The 25978-nt window shown below is 40.1% G+C and overlaps 1 protein-coding gene across 3 annotated transcripts in view; it reads right to left on the bottom strand.

The window, feature by feature from the left end:
* Positions 1 to 25978, bottom strand: part of HYOU1 (hypoxia up-regulated 1) — a 41044-nt gene that overhangs the window by 4332 nt on the left and 10734 nt on the right. For all 3 annotated transcript variants that reach the window (XM_063436316.1, XM_063436317.1, XM_063436315.1), the window contains exons 2-21: positions 24705 to 24803; positions 22558 to 22651; positions 20997 to 21075; positions 20638 to 20792; positions 19297 to 19373; positions 17504 to 17685; positions 17051 to 17166; positions 16311 to 16497; positions 15975 to 16109; positions 15546 to 15628; positions 12301 to 12433; positions 11908 to 12095; positions 11646 to 11784; positions 11160 to 11220; positions 4041 to 4123; positions 3747 to 3899; positions 2881 to 3056; positions 1965 to 2052; positions 1157 to 1279; positions 257 to 390 (exon numbers count right to left, since the gene is read on the bottom strand). In XM_063436316.1, coding sequence (XP_063292386.1) covers positions 257 to 390; positions 1157 to 1279; positions 1965 to 2052; positions 2881 to 3056; positions 3747 to 3899; positions 4041 to 4123; positions 11160 to 11220; positions 11646 to 11784; positions 11908 to 12095; positions 12301 to 12433; positions 15546 to 15628; positions 15975 to 16109; positions 16311 to 16497; positions 17051 to 17166; positions 17504 to 17685; positions 19297 to 19373; positions 20638 to 20792; positions 20997 to 21075; positions 22558 to 22651; positions 24705 to 24798 — 2480 coding nt within the window. In that variant the 5' untranslated portion in view covers positions 24799 to 24803. The remainder of the gene's footprint in view (positions 1 to 256; positions 391 to 1156; positions 1280 to 1964; positions 2053 to 2880; positions 3057 to 3746; positions 3900 to 4040; positions 4124 to 11159; positions 11221 to 11645; positions 11785 to 11907; positions 12096 to 12300; positions 12434 to 15545; positions 15629 to 15974; positions 16110 to 16310; positions 16498 to 17050; positions 17167 to 17503; positions 17686 to 19296; positions 19374 to 20637; positions 20793 to 20996; positions 21076 to 22557; positions 22652 to 24704; positions 24804 to 25978) is intronic.

Below are 25978 nucleotides of genomic sequence, written 5' to 3'. Positions count from 1 at the left end.
CAACTTGTTTTTTGTAAAAGGCTTCTCTCTGTAGTGTATGGTTTGATCCCAACACACTGAAGCAAGCTCTGTAAATGATGCTAAAATGAGCTGTATCAAGAAAATTCAGTAATCTGATCGGCCACAAGAACGGACCCCTACAGAACAGTAAGTATGACACACTATACTCTAATGCAGGACTAAACGGTCACTTTTACAGATTTACACTACATGTAGCAATATGCTTGAATTCTCTTCACGTTTAAGTTCCCCTTACTTTAGGAAGATGGTGGAATGATTCAGCAAACTGTCCAGAGCTGAAAGTCTGTCTGGCCATTTTCTCCTCTCTTCCACCTTAAAGAAAAGGGCTTTGCACGATTTTCGGAGCTCAGTTAATTTGTCCTTCAGTTCCTACAAGAACATAGGAAACATTGACAAATACACCAATAAATTAGACTTCTAAAAACTGCCAAAATTTTGAAATGCCATTACTCTCCAAGCAATGACATGGGTATTCACGAATGTGTGAATTTCCAATTTAGATCAAAACACCAGAATTGGGAAAAAAAATATCAAAGCCGGGTAGGTTTTTCAGTTTGGCCGAAAATGTGAAATAAATACATTTTAAAATAAATATCACGTTTTTCAATCAATTCACCTTTAGTGAATATCTATCAGTGATCACATACCTTACACCTATAAACAAACACTCCAAGCACCATATCCACTAGAGAAGTTATGGTGCCACGAGTGTCCCGACACCCCACATTGCAAGTAATCAGAACGTTTTGAAACAGCTTGGCTTCTAATATACGTATGATGGGGACCTGGAAGCTTCTACGCAGGAGATTCCATAAGCTCTCATGAGCCAAGGCCAGCAGTAGAAGGCTAACTCAATGACAGTCGACAGTTCATTCTCAGCCCAAAAGCTAAGCCCTGCACTGTTGAAGTAGTGTAGATAGGGAGCCGTTCTTGGTGAACCCCAGGTAAGAAATAAAATCATGCATGCAGGATTTGCCAAATTACAAGGGGGGGGGGGGGACCAGGGCACTGTGGAGTGTTCCATTAACAAGAGCAGGTAAGCTTATTGGGTACAACTAAACTACAGAAAAAAAGAACCCCTCCCCCCCCTAAAAAATAAATAAATAAATAAATAACGCTCTACAGGAGATTTTACCTTGGTGGTGGCTGCATATCCTTCATCCTCAAGCCAAGTGGATGCCTTGCTTAGTTTACTGGAGATCTCTTCTCTCTCGTCCCCTGTAGAAACTTTGACAAATTCGTCTTGACGGAGCTTGTCCTATAAGGCCAGACACAGGCATTTATTAACATGAAACCCCACAAGCTCAGCATTTCCTTGAACTATTGTAAAAATTAGATCATCCTATCAACCATTTAGGAAATACAAATCTACGACTGACTTTACGGTTTTACTTATTCCAGTAAAATACTGAAGTGGTTGCTGAGGTGAGCGTGAAGCTGAAGCAAATTTATAGAACACTCACTTTGGAAGCACTTTGCAGCAACATCTTATGTACTTTATGTGCAATGTATACTAATTTGTGACTTGACAGTCGCTCATATGATATAAAAAGCCAATATGCAATAGTATAATTTTTAACATTCCAGCCCAGTGCGTAAAAGTCATACATGAGACATTTCCTATGTAAAACCAGGCTGAGAGAGTGTATTCCCTCAGCTATGACACTTCTCTAGAAGAAGAAACTACTCTGTAATCTCTGGAATTCCAATTTCAGGTTTTTCCTCAAAAACTGTATGTAAGTGCTAGGTAGGTCTACATCATATATACAAAATTGTGCATTAACCTCGTAGTAAAAACATGTAAACAATATTTTCTTTTTAGCAGCTGTTCATGCCATATATGCATCGGATTCAAGATGGTGAAAGTAGACACCCAAAAAGCATTATGTCAAAATAAAAAGTTACTATAGATTTTAAAACACTTAATATGGTTGACTAGTAACCTGGGTTTCAAATATAAATGCTTCCAGGCTGTTGGCTGCCTTCTCTCGCTCATGCTTCCGTAGGTCTCGATCTGTCAAGTCTTGGAGCCTAGACAGACAAAAAATAAATAGATAGGATAGGGAACTGAACAAGCAATCAAGTGGTCTCTCTACTTCAGGAATACAAAACATTTATAACTTTGAGGGAAGGCATGCCATATAAGATTAAAGGGTTAATCAAAACACCATGGTCACTTCAGTGATTTGAAGTGGTCGTGGTGAAAGGAATCAGTATGTGCAGTGCTTCTGCTTCAAAACATTGCATATACAGAGTTATAAGCCCTTGTTCTGGGGGTGAAACTAGCCCCTGGCATACATGTGACATTGGAAGCCCATGTCAAAATTTTTTATCTGTCATCAGAAAGCACTGCATGTTGACAGTAGATGTAGAAATCTTCTCCCTTGCGGGCAGAGTGCCTGCATGGAAAAGATGGTTTCCCTCTCTCCCTCCTGCTTCCCTCCGTATTTTATTTATTTGAAAGAAAAAAAAAAAGCATCTCTACTCCCCGGAGAGTGTGTAGGTGCTCTAAGCCGGCAAACTGGATAAATAATAGGCGTGAAGCCCCAGTGATGTCAGAGAGTTTGCATAAGATCTAGATGTCTTTGCCTAGTTCTAGATGCCAGGTGAATAATATAGATTTGTAGGTTGCACCACAAAAATCGGGGGGGGGGGGGGGGGGGGGGGGGGTCCTTCTCCATAGTGCTCAACTGGACATGTAATACCGTAAATGTCCCACCCCAAAAGGTTTGGGGTAACCCTTGAAGGATTGCTGTACGAAGGGGTAACTTTCTATATTACTTTTAAACCTATCACAGTGACACCAACAGCAATTGCTCCTCCCTTTATCTTAATTGCCGTTTACACTAAACTACTCACTTCTTGGTGGCTGTTTTTATCTCTTCCTCAAGAAAATCTAGAACATCATTCAGGGTCTGATCTGCTCCAATTTCATCCACCAGTTTCTGCTTCTTGGGAACCACAGTTTTCTTAGAATCGGCTTCAGCAGCTTTTCCAGCCTCCGATTCCTTATCAGCCTCATCTTCCTTGACCTTCTAGTAAAAAAAATAAACAAAAAAAAAATAAAAAAAATTCAGAATGGATTCAATGGTCACATCACAGCATAGGTCTGCAAGAGTTTAAATTCTGGAGAGCTGAAAACAATACCAGAGTATTTTCACCAAATCATATGACAAGACTTCATGATTGAGATGCCTTGTAAATGAAGTGAGGAGATACACGCATTATTTTTTCTTGGAAGCATAAAATGCTGCAAAAATCCACATGTGCAACAGGCTCCATTCATCCAAAAACAAACAAAATAAAAGAAATTAAAAAATATATTTTTTTACTTTTACAGCAACCAAGCATCTTTCATTAAGGAATTTTTTTTTATTCAGATTTTATTTTATCCTCCATCAAATATAGGTGCTACAGTGGAATGTTCCTTCAAATAGATACATGCAGGGCTCATAGTTACCATTTGTAAATAACCCTCATAGAATTCTGACAATCAAATTTGAATATACCTTATATAAAAGGGACCAATTAGCAACAGTTTAGGTTTCTTCCTTTTTAAAATTCAGTTACCCAGCAATAGTTCTGGGAATATGCAAAAAACAATGATATGCGGAACACCAACTACGAATAAGGTTATGAAGCATTATTACAATACACAATCATGTTATTCAATCTGAATTCATTCACAATATAATTTTTTATATACAGAGTATTATTTTAACTACCTGAGACTCTGTTTTATCTCCTTCTTTCTTCTCTTCTTGTTTCTCACTCTCTGGAGTAGTTTTCTCTGTTTCACTATTCTTCTGCTCACTGGTCTGATCACTTGACACTGGATCCTCGTCCTTCGTGGCCCCATTTGGTCCCTCCTCATCTTCCTGAGAAATACATATTCAGTAGTAATGAATTACATAATCATCATCTGTAAAAATGTAGCACCCGATAGCTCAACAAAATATTTTTATTTTTTGGTTTTTTTTTGTAAAGCACACATTGGCAGAAAGTGTCAAAACGCTTACTTGTACGCTGTCTGTAACATTGTCTTGAGTGTCTTGTGTAGAGCTGCCTCCACCAAAAAGACTGGATATAGTATTGCCAAGTTCTATATGAAAAATGGAAATGTTTAGAATGATTACACATATTCCTGATGGATCACAACTGTGCTATGAGGATTTAAAGGGACAGCATTTGATGCACACTTTCAGTAAAAATGTTCATCTTGGGAAGAGGATTATAATCAATTCATTCAATTCTACACATTAAATATTATGCACAAATGATGCCCAGTATATGGATTTTGCATGGGAGATTGTTGGATGCATTACAATTTGTGGCTGAAGCAGTTTGAGTAAGAAATTACTACTTGTTACCCATTTATACAATATGTATGGCTTTTACTTAAAGGCATACTATAGTCCCCAAAACAACACTAGCTTAATAAAGCAGTTTTGGTGTATTGGTCGTGCCCATGTAGTCTCACTGCTCAATTCTCTGCCATTTAGGAGTTAAACCTCTGGTTCTCCAGCCCTAGTGACACCACCCTGCATGTGACTTATACAGTCTTCCTAAACACTTTCTGTAAAGAGTCATATAATGTTTACACTTTCTGTATTGCAAACTCTGTTTAGTTTAGAATTTCTTATGTCCTGCTATGTTAATAGCTTGCTAGACCATGCAGGTATGTAATTAGGTTTCAATTTACAAAGCAGGAGATAAAAACTTTTCAATCAAGTGACACCTGATTGAAAATGAAACCATTTTGTTTTCATGCAGGGTGTATCAGTCACTACATAAACAGAAACAAGTTATTTAACTCCTATATGGCAGATATGTGAGCCGTGAAACTTCAGATGCATGATCTATACACCAAAACTGCTTCATTTAGCTAAAGGTGTTTTGGTGACTACAGTGTCCCTTTAACACAGGTCACATAAAAGAGAAAGAGGCTGAGGGAATGTACTTTGAAATTTGGTTCTGATATTTTTGTTCTGTCTCCTAGACGCAGTCCAAGTTTTCCCCGGCCTGCGTCATACAGACATTAAAATTGGTGAAGTATCTTTGCAGAGGAAAATTTTATAATGAAAAGGAATTAAGCAAAGGGTTCTTCAATCCTCAGCATCAAATAAAAGATAAAACTGGCAGGCTACCCGATATACCAAATTGGGGATGATTTTATTGCGGAAAAACAAATTTTACTTACCGAAAATTTCTTTTTCCTGAAGATTAGAGGCAGTGCTTACACCATAGGGATATCCAATCTGGAGGGAAAAACAGGCAGGCAAATCTCCAATCATTTTAACCCCTCCCCTAATTACCTCCTTTCCAATAAGTAGCAGCTCCTCCTGATCATCCCCAGACAATACATAAGCCAAATAGCTGCAAAATTACTTAGTTTATTAGAAAAAGGGGCGGGAATTGTAGCACTGCCTCTAATCTTCAGGAAAAAGAAATTTTCGGTAAGTAAAATTTATGTTTTTCCTTTCAGATTAGAGGCAGTGCTTACACCATAGGGATATAATAAAGCAGATCCTGAGGGCGGGTTTCAGTTCACTACTGCTTGAAGCACCCTGCGCCCAAAAGCTGCATACTCCGAGGCCAGTATGTCCCACTTGTAGTGTCCTGAGAACGTATGGAGAGAGGACCGATTAGCAGCTGAACAAATTCGAGACGGAGAAGTAGCTGCACGCAGAGCCCCTGACGGCGAAACAGCTCTAGTAGAATGTTCCTTTATAGGGCCTGCAAATTCCGAGCCACTCTTAGAATAAGATAACAGAATACAATCCTTCAGTCATCTAGCCAGAGAACTCTGCGAAACCAACATACCTTTCTGTGTGCCTATGAACAAGACAAACATACCGATATCCTAACGGAAGGATTCCGTAGCTTTAGATATTGCCAAAGACCTATCGTTACGTCTAAGCAGAGAAAATTACTTACCAAGGCATTAGACGGATTCCGACACAAGGTCGGCAAAACCACTTCTCGGTTGACATTGGCAACAGAAAAAACTTTAGTGATACCTGAAGGATCGAGCTTCAGAACCTCCTTGTCCTGATGAAAACCAAAAAGGGAAAATACTCCCGAAGCGCTCGGAGCTCACATACTCTTTTAGCTGACGAATAGCCCTCAAAGGAAAACGGTATCCAAAGAAAACATCTTCAGGGAACTTCTTCCAATGGTTCAACAGGCGGTACTCAAAGCGCGGAAAGGACCAAATTCAGATCCCAGGGAGGACAGGTTTCCCTAACAAAGGGCACCAAACGTGTCAGAGCTCTGAAGAACCTTGAAATCAGAAAATTCGAGGTGAAACATCTGAGGGAGAAGAAACCGATAGCAGAAACATGTAAACTAAATGAAGCAGGTTTAAGACCTTTGCCAATCTCAACTGAAGGAAGCATAGAATCTTCTGGATGGACGCGGAAACAGGTTTGACTTCAAACCTACAACATCGCTGAAACTTCCAAATCCTAACGTAGAACCTTGAAGTAGATGCCAACAAAAATTTTTTATAACTTCAGGATCCAGACCTTTACACTCTAAATCTGGAGTCCAGAAACCAGGCCGTCAATCGGAATCTCCGAAGGGCCGGAAGAGGCACCATGGCGTCCTCTAGAATTACTCCTGAAAAGAGGAAGCTTCCAAAAGGTGGCCCCCGGAAAGTTCAGGAGAACCGAGAACCAACTACTTCTTGGCCACCCTGGACGGATTAGGATAATACTTACATTTCCCAGCCTTACTTTTTTGAAGTATTCTGGGAATAATCACTACTGGCGGGAAGCTATATGCCAGGTTGAACTTCCATGGTAATGACAGGGCATCTATGAAATCCGGCCTGTCTGCTGGAGTTAGGGATGCAAAACGTCTTGTCTTCCTGTTCACTCTGGGTGCCATCAGGTCTATTTCCGGAACACCGAAGCGGACTGTGCTGAACTTGAAAGTTCTGCATGACAGGGACCAAACTGCTTGTTTCAAATGATGCCTGCTCAGGGCATCTGCCACCACATTGAACTTTCCTAAATGTGAACTGCAGAGATTGACATCAGGTGCACTTCTGCCCACAGCATGATTATTGAACAAAGGCTTTCTAATCTTGTTGATCTCGTACCTCCCTGTATGTTCAAATATGCCACTGTCGTTCGATTGTCTGAACGAATTCGAATATGTTGATCTTTGATGAGAAACTGAAACGCCAAGAGTGCCATCCATACTGCCTTTAATTCCCTGAAGTTCGAGGAACTTCTCATATCCTTCTCTTGCCAGGACCCCTGCTTCTATACGTCTTCCAGATGGGCCCCCCAGCCCCGCGCAGAGGCGTCTGTTGATATGATAGTAAAGGACTTCATCCGGAAAGACAGACCCTCGTGGAGGAATCGAGAAAATGTCCACCACTGCAGACTTTTCAAAATTAGATCGTTAAACCTCATCAGCCTATCTAGGCCGAGTTCCTGTCGATACCAGACCTGCAGAATGTAACTTTGTAGAGGTCTCATTCTGGCTATTGCCCAAGCGACTGCCGGGATTGAGGCTGTAAACAGACCCAGCAAGCACCTGGCATCTCTGATTGAAAACATACTTTTTCTCAGAGATTCCGGATTAACCGCTTGATCTTTTAGTATCTTCCCCTCTGGCAGGAATAACTTCATCGCGATAGAATCCAAAAATAGACCCAAGAACTGGATCCTTTGAACTGGCACTAGTTCCGATATGTTGAAATCTATTAGCCAGCCATGCTTTTCCAGCGATTTGATGGCTGTCCCCAGGTCTAACTGTAGTTGAACTTGGGACTCTGCAAACAACAGCCAGTCGTCCAAATATGGAATGACAGCGATGCCCATACTTCTTAGAAAGCTTGAACTACTACTCGAAGCTATGTGAATACTCTGGGCGCTGATGCCAGGCCGAAAGGTAGTGCTCTGAATTGGTAATGTATGGTTACCAATTGGCAGCACACCGCATCCGTAGAAAACTTTTGCTGGATTCTGCTATGGGTACATGAAGATAGGCATCTTTCAAATCCAGGGAAGCAAACCAATTTTATGGGTGCATAAGCAGAGCAGCCGACTTTACTGTTTCCATGAGGAATTTCTTTATGATAATCCGCTTGTTTACGGCCTTTAGGTCTAGGATAGGTCCGAACGAACCATCTGGTTTTGGCACCAAGAAAAGTCTTGAATAGGTGCCTTGATGTCTTCCTTTAGAGGAACTTCTTCCACCACTCTTTTAGTAACAGAGTCGATACTTCTTCCTATAATCAAAGGCTCTTTCTGTTGACCCTTGAAATAGTTTCTAAGAGAGGAACTTCTAAATGAGGGAAGTGTCTCTGCGTTACGGCTTCTAACTGCTTCCCATACGATACTGGTAAAGCATTCCTTCCTTCCTTCACCTGTTTCAACAACTCATCCAGCTTTGAACCGAAAAGTCTTCCAGGTTCAAAAGATAGTTCACACAGTGAAATATCAGGTGTCGCATCTGCTGACCAATTTCTAAGCCAAAGTGCTCTTCTGGCGACTGTTGAAATACCTATATTCTTGGCCGATAATTTCAGGCTTTCTGCAGAGGCATCCACTAAAAATCAGATGCCATACTGATATTTTATAATAGCTTTAACGGATCTTCCTTTTCTAGTTCTTCCAACCAAAGAAATATGGGCCTTGGCAACGGATGACCCCGTAATCAAAGCTTTAGCTTGAGCTGCCGAAGAGATGAACAACATCTTTAAGGAGGAGTCCATGCGTTCAACCATGACCTCCTTGAGGCCGCTTGAAACTCCAATTGGTAATGTAGTTTTCTTACCTATTTGAGCAATAGGAACGCCCACTACAGGGACAGTATCCAGCATACAGTCTTGTACCGCTTCTATGGAAAGAGAGAAATAAAAACTGTCTAGCCAATAAACAGCAAGTGACCTGGGAATTTTCCATTCTTTTAAATCAATACCCCAATCTGTGGGTGAAAAAGAAACCTATAGGACTTTTACCCTGTTTCTTCAAGTTCAAATGCAACTGCACTTCTTTAATCAATTCCCCAAATGGATTCTACTGGGAATGCAGATTCCTCATTTGATGAGGCACTGCTGAATTATCGCCATACTCAGAACCACTAGTTCCAAACTAGAATCGGAACTTCCCAAGATCTTAGGCTTTTTGTTAGCATGTATTACAAGCTGAGAATCCTGGGCAACCGAAGCCTGGATTGTCTGTAATGCTGCTGACCACATATCCACAACTGTTCGCTGCATACTTTGTTGCAACCAGCTGATAAAGTGGACATTACTGTTCTTTGTGCTTCCTCTGAAGCTTCTTTGAACACACAGAGCAAAGTTTTCTTTTTACAACCATCTGGCATAAGATGGCCACACACAGAGCACATTAAATGCTTGGCTAGATGTACATTTCCCCTTCTCAGCAACTTTATCCAAATTTTCAGGATTATATACTGGGAACAGAAAACAAACAAGGGAAAATAAACAAAATTTTTCCCTAAAGATTCAGGCTAGAACCATTTAAATAAAAACTTAATCAGTCTTACCTTAAATGGCCCGAGAGTGTGTTGGAGGGCAGGTGAGAAACACACATTGCAAACCGTTCTGAGAGCTCCTGGCAAACAGAGGTTGCTGCTGGGGATGCTCCTTTTAAGTCCTGTAACCAAACAAAAACGCCCAGTTCAAATTTGGCGCCTGAATCCAGGTTCGCATTGCGCATGTGCATAGCGCTCTGCGACTCCCTGGTGGAACGCAACGCAACCTGTGTGTGCGTTCCACCGACAGGACCTCCCAGCCGACGCACGCCTGCGTCCTTCGTCAGACCGGCACCTGGCACGGCAAGAGACGGAATAAATTCTGAGGGACCACGCCGTCCGGCGTGTTAAACGCTACTTACCCGAACATCAAGGAAGCAGAGCCTCCCGAGCCTCAGCCCTTCTCACCTGCTTCCTGGAGAACCTTCCTGCATAACCTCCCCTGCCGAAGGCAGGCAAAGAACTGGGGATGATCAGGAGGAGCTGCTACTTATTGGAAAGGAGGTAATTAGGGGAGGGGTTAAAATGTTTGGAGATTTGCCTGCCTGTTTTTCCCTCCAGATTGGATATCCCTATGGTGTAAGCACTGCCTCTAATCTGAAAGGAAAAACTATTTCCAATAAGAAATTCACCCTCTATATAGAGAAGATCGTCAATTTTCTCTTTTATTTGATAATGAAAAAGTGGTATCTGAGTAGGAAAAAAATATTATGACAAGTATAGGGTAGCATAAAACAAATTCATCACAAGGTGGAGAGTAAGAAATAAAACTGTAGGGTATCTAGAGGTAGATGCACCTACCACACTACTGGATGAGATTGTATACGGATGTTTACACTTCAGTCTTAATCTCACCTATGTATGAGAGCACAATTTATGGCTAGTAAAAAATTGCTTTCGGGATTGCCCTTTTAAGCTTGTCCTGAAAAACTAGGCAGCGAAAACCATAATACATAAAAATAATCAAGTCCTCCAAAAAATCTATTTGGTTTATATGCATAGCAAAATCCATAGACCTATGCATCACTCAAATATGTAATGGAAATCACACAGAATGGGAGCCAAGGATTGGTTGATATTCCCGGATTTCACATGGTGCCAAAGGAAAGCAATCAAATCCCCAGGATACAAATAACACCAATGTGGAGATATACATTAAATGACGCAAACAAAGCATATATGAATACAATTTAAACTAGAATTAAAAGGATGAAATTAATATTGCTAGTAGGGCTTCCACATTAGCAATTCTGGCAAGCAATGTACCGGGCCAAAGACAACTAGGTGACCCTTGGTTTGTGCAAAAATTATAATATTAATATACATATACATAACATTAAAAACACCTTTATATATAAAAAAAGAAGAAAAAAAATCCACCTGTACCTGACTCAGAAGTGAGGAACAGCACAAGCTGCCTGCTAACATTATAGGCTGTAGTGACTATGGAGCTTAGAGGGCACCTTTAATAAAGCTTTAGATTAAATGAAAATGTAAAATTAAATTTAGTTTGTTGTGGCTCAGTCTTTACATCGTTAATCCTGACTATGTACAGATCATATTTCTCAACTCACAGCGGTAAATACTACAAGCATGCAGCGTTTTAGTAGTATATTACTTACTTGTCAGTGTGGACTCTTGCTCTGGCTTTTCCTCCACAAATGTTTCAAACACCGCTTCTACCTTAAGAAACAGGAAAATGCACATTGGTAGAGGAAGATACAGTGGATTAACATAGGCTTCTCAAAAAAGAACTAACAAAATATTACATGCTACAAGCAATACCGTTTCCAACCATCTGCCTAAAAAAAAAAAATTTGCATTTCCATATATTGGGAGATTTGGATTGATAAACACACACAAAGTTATTCATTAAATGCCAAACTGCAACAGCATGATGGTAAAATTTCCAGACCACTTCAGCTCATAGAGCTGTATTCCAGGTACTATAGTATCCCTTTAAGCAAACTTAGACGATTTTAAGAAACAATCGAAACTCCGATGTGCTTTTTTTTTTTTGGCTAAATATTGCATTACCATGTTTAATATGCTATATTTAAAAGTATTGTAAACCAGCCCCTACAGTTTTACCTTTATTAGCAACTTACTCTATCAAGGCTGAGCAAACCACTCTCATCCATGTTAAAGTGAGCTTTGATGCCTTTGGACTCATAGTCTAATCTCTTCTGAAAACTTTCTCCAACACCTTTTAACTTAACTGTGGTGAGATTCAGGGATCCAAAAACCCTATAGTAGGGAAAAATAAAGACAAAATAAAAAGTCAAGAGTATTGTTTTTAAGCAAAACGTTTAGGTTCCGGTACAAATTTGTCAGGTTTATTTTCACAGTGACAACATAAGGAATACTTACTTAAGATCTTCTGGTCCCAGGAAGCTGAGATCTCCATAGTTAATGTTAAAATCGAAATCATCGGTATAGCGGTTAAAAGTGATGACTTTACGCTGTGGATAGGGGGCTAGTCTCTGGAAAAGGATCCGCTTGTTGTGCTTTAATGTTTTAATGTTATTCTCTTCTTCAACCTCTCTTGTAAACTCCACCTGTTTGGATACACACATAATGTACCAATTTAAACTGACATACAACCGGATTATAGCCAAACATTACATCATAGATACATTGGATTCTGTTTGTACGTCTCACTCCAGGGTATGATATAATGGTATCTACTGGAGTGAAAAAGAGGATCTGTAACCAATAACACGTATTCTTAACATGTTTCACTTGTGTTTTGAGGCTTCTCACCTGTATGGGGAAAACGGCAGCATCTCGCACAATGAAAGGTTTTACTTTGAAGGCTTTACTGAGAGCAGCTGCCTGATACACTGCCCCCATTGCGGCTGCTTCATCTGCATTGATGTTCTTTCCCAGTTCCTCTCTGCAAGAGGGCAAGAAAACAATAAAATGCTAACTAAAGGGCACAGTTAAAACACATGCAGCCTTGCTTATAAGGAGAGCTGGCAACATTTCAAAATAAAGATGAGATTATATGTACCGTATATACTCGAGTATAAGCAGAGTTTTTCAGCCCATTTTTTTGGCTGAAAAACCCCAAACTCGGCTTATACTCGAGTCAAGGTCTGTATTATGGCAATTTGCATTGCCATAATACAGACTGGGGGGAGAGGGGGGCTGGCAGAGCTGTAACTTACCTATTCTGCAGCTCCTGTCAGCTCTCTCCTCCTCTGCGCCGTCCGGTCAGCACCTCGGTCAGCTCCCAGTGTAAATCTCGCGAGAGCCGCGGCTCTCGCGAGACTTACAGTGTAAGCTGACAGAAGAGCAGAACGGACGGCGCAGAGGAGGAGAGAGCTGACAGGAGCTGCAGGACAGGTAAGTTACAGCTCTGCCAGCCCCCCTCTCCCCCCCACTGAACTGCCACTGGACCACCAGGGAAGGAGAGCCCCCCTCCCTGCCATATATCAAGCAGGGAGGGGGGACGAAAAAAAAATATATATAAATAAAATAAGAAATAATAATAAAAAAATAATAATTAAAAAAAAAATTAATAATAACAAAAAAAAAAGGGGTATAAGGACCGCTATGGGAGGGAGGGGGGTATAAGGACCGCTATGGGAGGGAGGGGGGGTATAAGGACCACTATGGGAGGGAGGGGGGGTATAAGGACCACTATGGGAGGGAGGGGGGGTATAAGGACCACTATGGGAGGGAGGGGGGGTATAAGGACCACTATGGGAGGGAGGGGGGGTATAAGGACCACTATGGGAGGGAGGGGGGGTATAAGGACCACTATGGGAGGGAGGGGGATAAGGACCACTATGGGAGGGAGGGGGGGGGATAAGGACCACTATGGGAGGGAGGGGGGGTATAAGGACCACTATGGGAGGGAGGGGGGTATAAGGACCACTATGGGAGGGAGGGGGGGTATAAGGACCACTATGGGAGGGGGGGGGATAAGGACCACTATGGGAGGGAGGGGGGTATAAGGACCACTATGGGAGGGAGGGGGGGATAAGGACCACTATGGGAGGGAGGGGGGGGGATAAGGACCACTATGGGAGGGAGGGGGGGGATAAGGACCACTATGGGAGGGAGGGGGGGGATAAGGACCACTATGGGAGGGAGGGGGGTATAAGGACCACTATGGGAGGGAGGGGGGTATAAGGACCACTATGGGAGGGAGGGGGGTATAAGGACCACTATGGGAGGGAGGGGGGGGGGATAAGGACCACTATGGGAGGGAGGGGGGGGGGATAAGGACCACTATGGGAGGGAGGGGGGGGGATAAGGACCACTATGGGAGGGAGGGGGGGGATAAGGACCACTATGGGAGGGAGGGGGGGGGATAAGGACCACTATGGGAGGGAGGGGGGGGGATAAGGACCACTATGGGAGGGAGGGGGGGGGATAAGGACCACTATGGGAGGGAGGGGGGGGGATAAGGACCACTATGGGAGGGAGGGGGGGGGATAAGGACCACTATGGGAGGGAGGGGGGGGGATAAGGACCACTATGGGAGGGAGGGGGGGGATAAGGACCACTATGGGAGGGAGGGGGGTATAAGGACCACTATGGGAGGGGGGGTGGGATAAGGACCACTATGGGAGGGGGTGGGATAAGGACCACTATGGGAGGGGGTGGGATAAGGACCACTATGGGAGGGAGGGGGGGTATATGGACCATTATGAGAGGGAGGGGGTGGGGGATAAGGAACACTATGGGAGGGAGAAGGGGGATAAGGACCACTATGAGAGGGAGGGGGTGGGATAAGGACCACTATGGGAGGGGAGGGGGTGGGATAAGGACCACTAGGGGAGGGGAGGGGGTGGGATAAGGACCACTAGGGGAGGGGAGGGTAAGGACCACTAGGGGAGGGGTGAGTCAGGACCACTGGGGGGGGGGGGGGTGAAGGAACACGGGGGTGGGGAGGTAAGGACCACTGAGGGAGGAGGAGGGGAAGTCAGGACATATGGGGGGGGGGGGGGGGGGGCGGCAAAAAATGTTTTGCCTACGGCGGCAAATATCCTTGCACCGGCCCTGCACACACTGCATTCACATACTGCATTCATACACACACATACTGCACTCATACACACACACACTGCACTCATACACACACACACACTGCACTCATACGCACACACACTGCACTCATACGCACACACACTGCACTCATACGCACACACACTGCACTCATACGCACACACACTGCACTCATACGCACACACACTGCACTCATACGCACACACACTGCACTCATACGCACACACACTGCACTCATACGCACACACACTGCACTCATACGCACGCACACTGCACTCATACGCACACACACTGCACTCATACGCACACTGCACTCATACGCACACTGCACTCATACGCACACTGCACTCATACGCACACTACACACATACGCACACATACACACATACGCACACATACACACACACACATACGCACACACATACGCACACACATACGCACACACATACGCACACACATACGCACACACATACGCACACACATACGCACACACATACGCACACACACACACACACACACTGCATTCATTATACACACACTGTAAATAAATATTCAATATATTTTTTTTTAGGATCTAAGTTTATTTAGAAATTTACCAGTAGCTGCTGCATTTCCCACCCTAGTCTTATACTCGAGTCAATAAGTTTTCCCAGTTTTTTGGGATAAAATTAGGGGCCTCGGCTTATATTCGGGTCGGCTTATACTCGAGTATATACGGTATATCCATATTTATTCAATACAGTGTTAAACACAGATCTGTACGCAAGTCAAGACTTTCTTTTCCCACAGAAATCTCAAATTTGCAGTGAGGTTACCGCTGCAATTTAATCTGTGGATTTTTGCCACATTGTTCCATTTTTTACATGGAATCCTTGCACAAACCAAGAATGTTATGGTGTGGATAAATAGTGATTGAAAACCCCTTCCACGTGAAGTCGCTGGAAGGTCAATACATTATTAAACACAGATCTGATATATATTCTACTTACTTCCCAACAGCCTTAAGAAGATGCTCCTGAACTTTAGGGACACGTGTGGATCCACCCACCAGGATAACCTGATCAATTTCATCCTAAAAACGACAAATAAAATATGGATAGCCAAGTGGTTTGTTCATAGTTTAAGCAATTTAAAATATAGGACGAGAAACTAAACAAAGTGAGAATTTGGGGATTTTGTCAAATTATGCTTTCAGTTCTGTTGCTTTGGCCTTAAATTTGAAATTTACTTTGAACTCCTGACGAGTCTCTCTTGTGAGTAAACTTGATAATTAAATTAACAGATCAAAGAGGTTAGAAAGAGAAGAGACTTAAAAATAAATGTACAAATAGTTTTTAAAATTATATTCAATATCACACAACTGGACCACTTAGTAACAAGAATATACACCACGCAACAATATACTCCATGGCACTCACCAAGTTCATTTCTGCACTGCTCAGAGCTTGCTGAACAGGTGAAGAAACTCTTGCAAAGATATCCGCACACAGTTCCTCGAGTTCTTGGCGTGTCACCTTCGCTTTGAAGTCAATGTCATCCATTAAGCCTTCAATCTACAAAGGAAAATGTATCCCAGAAAGTAATAAATAACAATGCCCTGACAGAAAAGTCCCTGATGTTCACCACCAAGCTACTCTGAGGTTTTGCCATCTTAATATTCACTGGACAAAGCCAAGTGTAAATAAGAGCAAAACATTCTTTTAGGAGGCTCTTCTTTAAAGCAGTGTAAATAAAATGTGGGTAGTATAGCCTACCTGTGCCATGTGGTCATTGTTTGCACTCAGAATGGTCTTTACACGGTTAGCTTCCTTGAGAAGCTTGGCCATTGCACGCTGATTCTCGCGCACATCCTTCTTGGACTTCTTCTGTTCATTAAACAGTTTTGCCAAATGGTCCCGGAGACGCAAGTCAATCTCCAGTCCCCCAAGTGTGCGATCAAACCTGAGGAAGAAAATTATTATTTAATTTTTTTTTTAAAAGTGAAATTTAAACAAACTGAGTCACCTTTAAAAAAGACAAATTAGGCAGAGATGTATCCAAATATTTTTGTTAATGTTTCTGCACTCATCCTCTAGCCTCTTTGTCCTCTTATCAGAAGTCGCTTATTCTAGTCCAGTGGTTCCAAAACCAGTCCTCATAGCCCACCAACAATCCAGCATTTATGCATTACCCTTTTTTTCTAATGGTGATAAAACCTGTACTGTTGCTAGGTCATGAGGACTAGTTTGGGAACCAATGTTCTTGTCTATAGGGTGTTTGTTAATCCATAAATCACAGTCCAGCATATACATAAATAAGATCCACCCTCTGCAGTTCCACTCATCATTATAGGAAGGAACTGATTAATACACTGCATTTAGAAGTCATTCTAAGCAGGGAGAGTTGGTGCCTACACTAGCTATTGAATATTTAATCCATGAAAAAAAAAAAAAAAATATATGTTTTCTTTAAACAATACTGAAAGCATTGCATCAATGAAAATTAGGCTTCTTACCCAACACCACGAATTTGTAGCTGTGGTTGAGTGCCAGAGTCTTTTGTCTTTATAGTTTGGTAAGTCACAATGGTGCAGACTGTACTCCTAGACCCCATGTCATAAAACATGATACTCTGCAATAAGAGGGATGTAGAAAGTATAACTCTGGTGTTAAAAATATATTATATATGTATATACGCACACTTATAAAATCCATGAATCACATCTGATCACCAGGTGAATTGGAAACAGACAGAAAAAGTAAGTTAAAGAATATAGTAAAGGTGGAAGGTGATTAGTAAAGACAAACAATGGAATCTACTATTGTACCATTATGTTTTCAATAAAAGAGCGGCTAAAAGGTAAAGAGTTCAAAAGGAAAGTTGAGAAACCCATGCAAAACAAAAAAAAATTATACAAATCCAGACATAAAAACAAAGTAGAAATACATTTGGGAATGCCAACACAAACCTGTGCTGTGGCATTGATGTCTTTCCTCCGAAACACTCCATAATTCAAAGCGACTGCGGTGTTATCATTGATAAGTTGTAGGACCTTAAGTCCAGCAAGCTGAGCGGCACGAAGGACAGCCCTACGCTCTGCCTGGTTGAAGAAGACTGGCACTGTAATCACCAAATCCTTCACTGGCTGCTCTGCAGAGGCAAAGTGAGGAAAGGGACAGTATTGTTTATAATCTGTAACGTTCAACTGTTAGCACTAAATAAAAGAAAGCTTATAGTACAGTGCTACTTGGAATTAGAGCACAGATATGCAAGTTGTGTAATTATAGCACAAAAGGGAACAGACCTGTGAGGTGGAAAATCTATGTGATCACACTTCTAAGAATAAATAATCTACAGGCAGATCAATGCAGTGTGAGCTCGTGGAGATGGGTGTGGACACTGGTGATGTTTCAGGGAAATTATGTGGCCAGAGAAAGAAAGGATGTGGTGAAGACAAGGTACAAAGACAGAAAAATAACAACTCGTAAGAATTCAGCTGGTGAAAGTGGTCATAATACAATGAGGTGCAGTTATAATTACACATTTTAATTGCATTATACATAAAATACAGAGGCAAACCGATTGTTATCTATTGGTCATAATGGGGTAATCTACACTCACTAATGTATGGTTAGTGTAAATTAAGAAAAAAAATGTGTATACAGTGAATATATATTTATTTTCACATATGTTTTTAATTGTTATACTTTTCATAATTTAATGTAAACACATTTAATATTTATTTTTTATTTACACTATCCATATATTAGCGAGTGTAGCTTATCCCATTATGACCATAGATAAGAATCTATGTTGGACTCATTGCTTTCATAATTCCTGCAGATGTTCTTAAAAAAAAATCTGAGTCAGTGAAGGGTTTGATATACAAGAGTCTCTTATCTAGTTGTAAACAGTTGTTCTGTATGTAAACTGTAAACAAATTTAAAATAAATAAATTATTCCATAAGAATTTTTGTTCCCAGTTCACTTTGGTCAAATCTTCAAGGAGATAATCTAGTTCCACCAAGAAATGCAATACGGTTATTCATTATCTTCAGCTAATTAAACTGTATTACATCAGGAATAATCGTGAAATGGGAACTACAACCCTTTAGATATGCACTTGCAATACATATCTAGAGGGTTCCGTTGAGACCAGGGGTTCCCAACCCAGTACTCAAGTAACCCCTCTACCAGTCCAGGATTTAGGGATTACCCTGTTGTGTCTAAAGTGTTTTTTTTTCTTTTTCTAAAAAACAACACCTTAGACACAACTGTGTAATCCCTAAATCCTGGACTGTTAGGGGGTACTCGATGACCGGGTTGGGAACCCCTGCTCTAGACTGTAAGATCATTTGAGCATGGTCCTCTTCAACCTACTGTTCTTGTAAGTTTTTAGAATGGTCTCATTTATTGTTAAATCTCCCCATCTTATAATATTGTAAAGCTCTACGGAATATGCTGGCGCTAAATACCAATAATAATAATAATAATAATAATAATGATAATTTACAAGCTCATATTGTACGTAAAACAGCCAAACCCACTGACATTTTAAAGCAACACTGTATTTTCTGAGCACACGTAAAGCTTTCGTTTACCCTTCCTCTGTACTGATATTTTGTTGGTAGCTTTGAATAGAAGCTTTAGTTCAAGGTGTTTATTGTAAAGTAAGTTTGTTTGTTTTTTTTAAATAAAGGAACCATACCTTGGGGTCTTTGACACAAGAATTTAGCGAACAGAAGCAAGATTGCAACTCACCTGCAAATTCCTCTGACAGAGACCTGGAATAGTTTAACATCATTCCTAGTAGTTCCTCGGGTGAATACATTAAATCACTGCAGATGTAAGGAAACAAAAAAAAGGCACAGGTGGAAGAGTTAGATTGATATTTGTGAGACAAGGAACATAAGGATTCCTGACTAACCCCTTTTGGCGTAATGCAAGTAGACACTAAAGCAAATTCAGCTACTGAAGCCCAATATAAAAGTCAGTGGTAATTTGGTTTCACTGTACATTAAGACCCATTTTACTTTGAAGTAAAATGTGAGAACTCTGCAGTCCAGTTTGATTAGGAAATAAGCAATTCATCAAAAGCCAAACACTGAGAGCAACAGAAGGAACAGACTTCAATCACGCTCATTAGCTCTTTACCACATTACAGAGTTATTTGCTAAAGTGAAAATTGTGTATGGTATAGGGCTATTCCAAGCTAGGGAAATAAGAAATATATGGCATAGTGCAATACTGTATATACTATAATTGGATATATGGGCAAGTGACAAATGCTCACTCACACTTTAACACCCCAAGAAGTGCCTTCAGAAATAAACTTGGTGTGTCTTCTTTGCTTGAAATGCTTGGTAAATGTGAATCTCACATAAAAAACAAGAAATTCACATTTACCAAGCATTTGAAGCAAAGAAGACACACCAAGTATATTTCTGAAGGCACTTCTTGGGGTGTTAAAGTGTGAGTGAGCATTTGTCACTTGCCCATATATCCAATTATAGTATATACAGTATTGCACTATGCCATATATTTCTTATTTCCCTAGCTTGGAATAGCCCTATACCATACACATGTTGAATTGAAGATAGGAGGAAATCTTCGGGCATATCCTATATTGCTCAGGGAAGTTATTTCACTTTTTATCACAATCACTTTTTTAATTGAGATTTATACAGCACTGTATGTGGACACTATCCATGAGTGTGTGAGAAATTCTATATATCTTTGTATAAAGTGAAAATTGTCAGAAATTCCAAGTTAATTTAATTTTAAGTTTTAGATCAAAATAGCTGAACTGGAAGTGTAGCCAACTTGGAATGGTGTCGTGTCCCCCCCCCCCCCCCCTCAATTATCATCTTTTGGCCATAAAATATGAAGTTCACTATGCATATCCAAACACTTATCACTTTAGTGAATAAGCCTGGAATTGAAAGGGCTAGGCAAACGTTGGCACTCCATCTCCCCTGATGCTTTACCAACATTTTGGCTGTAAGCACATTATGTGCAATGTAGTTTACAACACCTGGAGAGCCAAATGTTACCTACTCCTGTTTTAATACGATTAGGAGGGGTATTGCCTAAATAACTCACTCAGATAACTTGAAGAGAACTGTTCCACGACGTTCATCATCCACCAGATTGTATTCAGGGAACCTGGTTTTAAATGCCTCAACCTGGGGGTTGCCTGCCCTTTTCCCAAGTAAATCTTGGAAGTAACGGAATGTAACTTTTGGATTTTTGACAGCCTGTTAAAAAAAAAAAAAAAAAAAAAAAACATTTAAAAACACAAAGCAGAAGAAAAATAACTGTAAAGGAGGAGAACTAGGGAAAAACATTATAAAGGCACATAAAAAGAAATAAATTAAAAGAAATAAAAAAAATAAAACACACATAACCACTGCTTCTTAGAGCTTTTTATATTAAGCATTTGTGATATAAAAATAACTTACAATTCCCTGTGCATTGTCCCCAAACAGACGTTCATTCTCCTTCAAGGCAATTGTGACAGGGGTTTTCCTTCGGGACTCCCTTAAAAACACAATAGCACGTAAAAATAAATTGGCATTCAGGCAAACAAATTAAAGTACACAGAGGAAAAGTGGTGGTAAAACCTAATTTGCAATTTAGATTTGACATAGTGAAGGTGTTTTCAAACACCATTCTTAGATGCCTCAATTGATTTTAATTTTCACAGAAAGAAAAGATATCTGTCCAAAATAAGCACATTTAAAAAACAAACAGATTTGTCTCATCATAAATGGACAGGAAAGAGGAGATCGTGTAATGGGGGATTTTAGGTTTCGATTCAATAAGCTTTCCGAATGGTTTAATATTTATAATAATTAAAAAAAAAAAGTCTATGAAAATTATATATATATATATATATATATATATATATATATATATATATATATATATATATATATACACACACACACACACACACACACACACACACACTTTTTTTGCTTTTTTTAAATATTTAATATTTTAAAAACGGTTTTCAAAAATATGAAATTGAAGCCTTAATTGGAAAGATGAGTGTGGTAGAATAAAGATGTGGAGTGAAGAGAAAAGGGTACAGTGAATTAAAAGAGGAAGCTATGAGAAAAGAATGGGAACAAATGAAATGGGAGAACATTAAATTAAGGCAGACGGGGAAGGAGGAAGATGCAGAAGGGATGGGATACGTTATATGGAAATTGAACAAATCTGTAGAGTAAGAGGAGATATTTAGTTGACAAAGGGAAATAAACAAGACTGGGTGAAAGATGTGGAGTTAGTGATTGACATAAGTGAGAGGAGGTTTGAGGGAATAGGACTGAGTAAGCATGTGGGAAAGTTTAGAGGGATGAACAAAACAATAATAGGGGGTTGATCTAGTGTAATGTCTGGAAAAAGAAGAGTCTGGAATAAGAACTGGGCATCAGAATTGGGGTAAGCCTAGGTGAAGAAAACGAACATTATATAAACATAATATTAATAGGATAAATGTTTGTTTATTAGGCCAAATAGGGATGTCGGGCTGCACTGTTTTTCCACTGAGAGGACATAAAACAGGACATTGTGGAGAAAAGACAAATTAATAGCAAAATGTATCCCAAAATTAGAAAACAATCTAACTCTGCTACTATTCCAGATTGGTATTCCTGCCCTACATTTTTTATCCACTTGTTCATTCTCCACAAAACATGGTTTAGTGAATAATCCCATACGCACCCAGATAATACATTAACCCCTTAAGGACACATGACATGTGTGACATGTCATGATTCCCTTTTATTCCAGAAGTTTGGTCCTTAAGGGGTTATACTAGTCAGATTAATAACTGAGAATAAAAAAAAAAATTTTTTTACCAATCAGTAGATGATGTTGCTAGGTCACCCAATCTCGGGTATAAGCAAAACTACACATGCCATGCCCGATGAAGAATATATGTATACATCAGTATCACAGATGTAGGAGAATTTATTTACTAGCAAGGCTGGTTTACAATTCCACATCTCTTACTTGTTTAAGACTATTTCCATAGGAACACCGGGCTTTACAATAGCCACTTTCATCCACTCACTTCCCATATCAACAGACATAACAGCCACGGAACCTAAAAAACAAAAGGAAAAAAAAGCCTATTGAAAAAGTATTATAAAAAAAATAAATAAATAAATAATAAAGCAATATCAATGTGGTAGAGTAAATAAAATAACATTAAGTTAATCAATATTCATAATTGCATAAAGGAACACTCTAGTCCAGTGATGGCTAACCTTGGCACCATAAAGAGTTTCTGGACTATATTTCCCTTAATGCTCAGCTACCTTTTAGACTCTAAAAGCTAGCTGAGCATCATGGGAAATGTAGTCCAGAAACTATTTATGGTGCCAAGGTTAGCCATCACTGCTATAGACACATAAAGCACTTCAGTTTCCTCAAGTGACTTGTGTGTCTGGAGTCTGACCTTTTGTAACCGATTCTGAAAGCTCATCCCTGGCTGACAGTGGAGTTAACAGAAGTGGCAGACATGCTGGGCTAGAGCATACCTGCCTTCTCCCATACTCCGTGAGCTGTACTACAGCTCATTGATAAGCTTTGGAAAGCTGTGATTGCGTGTACCGGTTCATGTGCAGCTTCAGTACTGAGGCTTCCCAGTGAGAATAAGCAATAAGGTCAGCGATAGCTTTTGCAAGCAGTTTTTTCCCCCACTTACCCCCAAAGAAAACATGCAAACCAAAAAATATATGCATGTTCTATTTGAGGGTATGGCTACAAAATAGTTTTAAGTTTAAAAAAAACAAAAAAAAAACAAAAAAAAAAAACATTTTTGGCAAAAGAATGCTTCTTTAAGGAGATGTTTATTCAATATGTGCCTGTTTTAACTTGAGATTTGTGAGTGTTACATGAATGAGGAATAAAAGGAGAATCCCCTTTAAAAAACAGGAACGATCAATAGACAGTGATAGTTCCTCTTTCAGAGAATGCACTACTACCTTCTTGTCTCACGGCAACTTTTAAACTGGCTAAGCAACACGGGAAAGGTAGTTTACAAGCATCTATGACGCCATGGGTTTGACATCTGTACACTAAGGGTTATCTGTGAAAAATGAGCTGAACTAAATTGCTGGAAATGCTAATCGAAATGAATAGCGCCTTAAAATTATTTCAAATAAGGTTTTATTGGCATAAAAACACTTCTGCAAGCCACACAAAAACGTTCTTTAAATGCAATGGGTTCTTTCACTCCGCTCTCTGTAAGACCCAACCAGTTTAAAGGGTTAATGTAAGCATCAGGTTATTGTACAATGTATGTTGCAGAGTACTTCCAGTACTGGAATAGCGTAGCCTCCCTAGCTTCGCGTGTCAGATGACATGCTCAATCGTTCAATGGAAAATGGACTTACTCCCCGCGTAAGAAAAGACAGTGCCCCACAGTATCTATGTCCATCAACCAATTATCAAGTAGGACAAAAATAAAAACATGAAAGCTGCCTATCCTGTCCCCTTGAGGGTTTTTTGGGGGGTTTGTTTTTTTAATAGCATGGGAGTAGGGTTTAGGGAGGTACTGTGTATAATTAGATTTTATTTTAGAGCCTGCGTGTCCAGCCTGGGCAATAGCGGCAAAATCATATGGAAAATTTATATTTCTTATGCTTTCCTTATTCAATGCTTTCCTGTGGGGGAATCTGACGCTGGAGGTCCGTAAGAACGTCCAACATCAGATAACGGACCAAAAGTCAGTTTGGATTCTGGAAGCCCTCTAGTGGCTGTCTGTTACACAGCCACAGAGGGCAGTCTTAGAAGCTGCAATGTAAATATTGCAGTTCTCTGGAACTGAAATATTTTACATTGCAACACTAAGTGCAATAGGGAGACCGCACCTAGACCACTTCTATGAGCTGAAGTGGTCTGGGTGCCTACTGTGTCCCTTTAATGGAGGTCATTTTTTGGCATGTTTTGGATCAACAGACACTCCAGGGTTATATAAAATGTTATACTTTGTGGACCTAAGTATTTGTATTTTCTCTAGTAGAAAATTAGAAAGTTATTCTAAGCACCATGACCATCTAACAATATCATGTTATGAAAACACTTTTTTTTTATTGGAGTAACCTTTCAAGTGATTGACTAAGAAGCAAAGGATATGCAAGACAGAACCATACCTGTCTGTGAAGGTAAAAGAGTGATTAAAAATAATCCAAAAATCCAAACTGGTCCCATCTTCAAGATGTTTTCTTGCCGCTCTGCTGAATGCATGTTGGCTGAAAGAGGAGAAGGAAATAAAAAAATAAAAAATAAAAAAAAATAACGGGTTCGGTATGAATTGACCATATGCTACAGTGTTGTATAAATGATTACTTGAACTTGTAAGAAACCCAATTACAGCTCAATTATTTATTCAGCTCTGTTATTTAATTTGTATATTTTTCACAATTCCTGGTTCAGTGAATCAACCAAAGTATTAACACCTCACTAATATGCTCCCATGTAAACTTCATTATCTTAAATGTGATTCGAAAATAATTGCATTTGGGACAGAATGGAATACAGCAGCGGTGTTAATAAACATGCCCCCCTCACCCGTCAAGCTCATTTTATCACCCTATCCTTTTAATAATATGGCTACTTAATTAACTGTTGTCACTTGGAAAAATAACTTGGTCACTCTGCTTCAAAAGGTATTGCAAATCACTGATGCAGTGCCAATAAACACCTCATCATCCTCACTAAGACTCCATTCCAATAGAAGCATTTGTCTTTAGGCTTAACATTCTATATATGCGAAATTAGTTTAAAGAATACCTAACTAAGAAGCGTTAATCGCCAATACATTCACCAGGTTCAAGGTAATTTAACTATGCACCCACAAAATAAGGTCCATCACTTGCTCTCCCAAAATTAGTGTACCCCACTTCTTAAAATTATGTCCAGTGGTGTGTACACCTACAGGGCCAAATCACCAAACAGTCAGGAATTTAAAGTGACTTTCAGATTGTAGGCCAAAGGAGCTGAAATTACAACATGGCTCACTTGGAGGGAATTTCTAAAATTGGGCTTTTTTGGCCTAAATTTTGAAATTCACTCTCAGGTTTACAAAGTGACAATTGCTAGAGGTTCAAAGCAAATTTTAGATTTAAAGAAAAAGCAAAAAAAAAGCACACAAAAAAAAAAAAAAAAAAAGAGACAAACTGAAAACAAATCACTTTGTAGAAGTTTTTTTGTAGAATATTCACCGTGAATTCCAGCCAATTTCTAGCTTCAATAAATAACCCTATTTAGTGAGAATTAAAATTCAAGTTCAAGGTAGGCAAACCAAAAGCACGGTGGGAGAATTTTTGTTCAGTTCAGCTATTTTGACCTTAGAATATGAAATTCCCTGTGAGCCCTGGCAATTCTCACAATCCAGACTGTAGCAAATAACCCTGATACACTTACC

This window comes from Pelobates fuscus, chromosome 11, assembly GCF_036172605.1.
Source record: "Pelobates fuscus isolate aPelFus1 chromosome 11, aPelFus1.pri, whole genome shotgun sequence".
In the NCBI taxonomy this organism is placed as follows: Eukaryota; Metazoa; Chordata; class Amphibia; order Anura; family Pelobatidae; genus Pelobates; species Pelobates fuscus.
Note: the sequence above shows the minus strand (reverse complement) of the source record. Positions and strands in the feature narration are given on the sequence as shown.